Here is a 918-nt window from a genome sequence, read left to right as displayed (position 1 = left end):
CCGAGGCCTCTGGACGTCTCACCAAATGGGCCATTGAGTTAGGGGAATATGATCTAACCTGTGAACCTCGAACTGCCATCAAGGCACAGGCGCTGGCAGATTTCCTAGCCGCTCACCTTTCCAGTGAGCCAAGAAGCCATTTCAGAAAAAATCGAGCTGCAAAAATGGACTTTATATGTGGATGGATCATCTGATAGTGATGGTAGTGGAGCTGAATTGCTCATCGAAAACCCTCACGGAGAGGCATGTTCGTATGCTCTCCGATTTGATTTCACTGCTTCCAACAATGAAACTGAGTACGAAGCGGTCATCGCAGGCTTACAGTTAGCTCGACGGCTGGGTGCTCAGCACATCTCCATATATAGCAACTCCCAACTCGTTGTATGCTAAGTCCAAGGAGAATATGAGGCTAGAGAGGAAACCATGCAACGGTACCTCTCTAAGGTTCATCAGCTGGCAGCTTATTTTAAGTCATTTGAGATCCAAAGGATACTGCGGTCCCAGAGCCGGCGAGCTAATGCTTTGTCTAAACTAGCTTCCACCTCGTTCTCTGCGCTCAACAAGACTGTTCTCGTGGAAGTTTTATCCGAACAAGGCTACCTGGAAGATAAAGTTTACTCGGTGAGCTCGGGGGACAGTTGGATGGATCCTCTAGTCAGATTCCTAGGTCACGGTGTTCTTCCAGATGACAAAGTCGCGGCAAGGAAAATCCAGCGCAAGTCAGCTCGGTATGCACTCCGCGACGGCTACTTATACAAAAGATCTTATCTTGGACCATGGCTGAAGTGCATTACTGTTGAGGAGAGGGAGAAAGTCCTGAGGAGTATACATGAAGAAATATGCGGGACACACGTCGAATACCAAATGTTAGTCAAAAAGGCCTTGCTTCTTGGCTATTTTTGGCCGACCATCAGGTGA

The 918-nt window shown here is 48.0% G+C and overlaps 1 protein-coding gene across 1 annotated transcript; it reads left to right on the top strand.

The window, feature by feature from the left end:
* Positions 1 to 423: 423 nt before the first annotated feature.
* On the top strand, positions 424 to 918 carry LOC140036374 (uncharacterized). Its single transcript, XM_072077758.1, has one exon. The coding sequence runs from the start codon at positions 424 to 426 to the stop codon at positions 916 to 918; it is 495 nt and encodes a 164-aa protein (XP_071933859.1).

This window comes from Coffea arabica, chromosome 2e (genome assembly GCF_036785885.1).
Source record: "Coffea arabica cultivar ET-39 chromosome 2e, Coffea Arabica ET-39 HiFi, whole genome shotgun sequence".
Classification (NCBI taxonomy): Eukaryota; Viridiplantae; Streptophyta; class Magnoliopsida; order Gentianales; family Rubiaceae; genus Coffea; species Coffea arabica.
The sequence above is the reverse complement of the archived record's forward strand: the minus strand, read 5'-3'. Positions and strand labels throughout refer to the sequence as shown.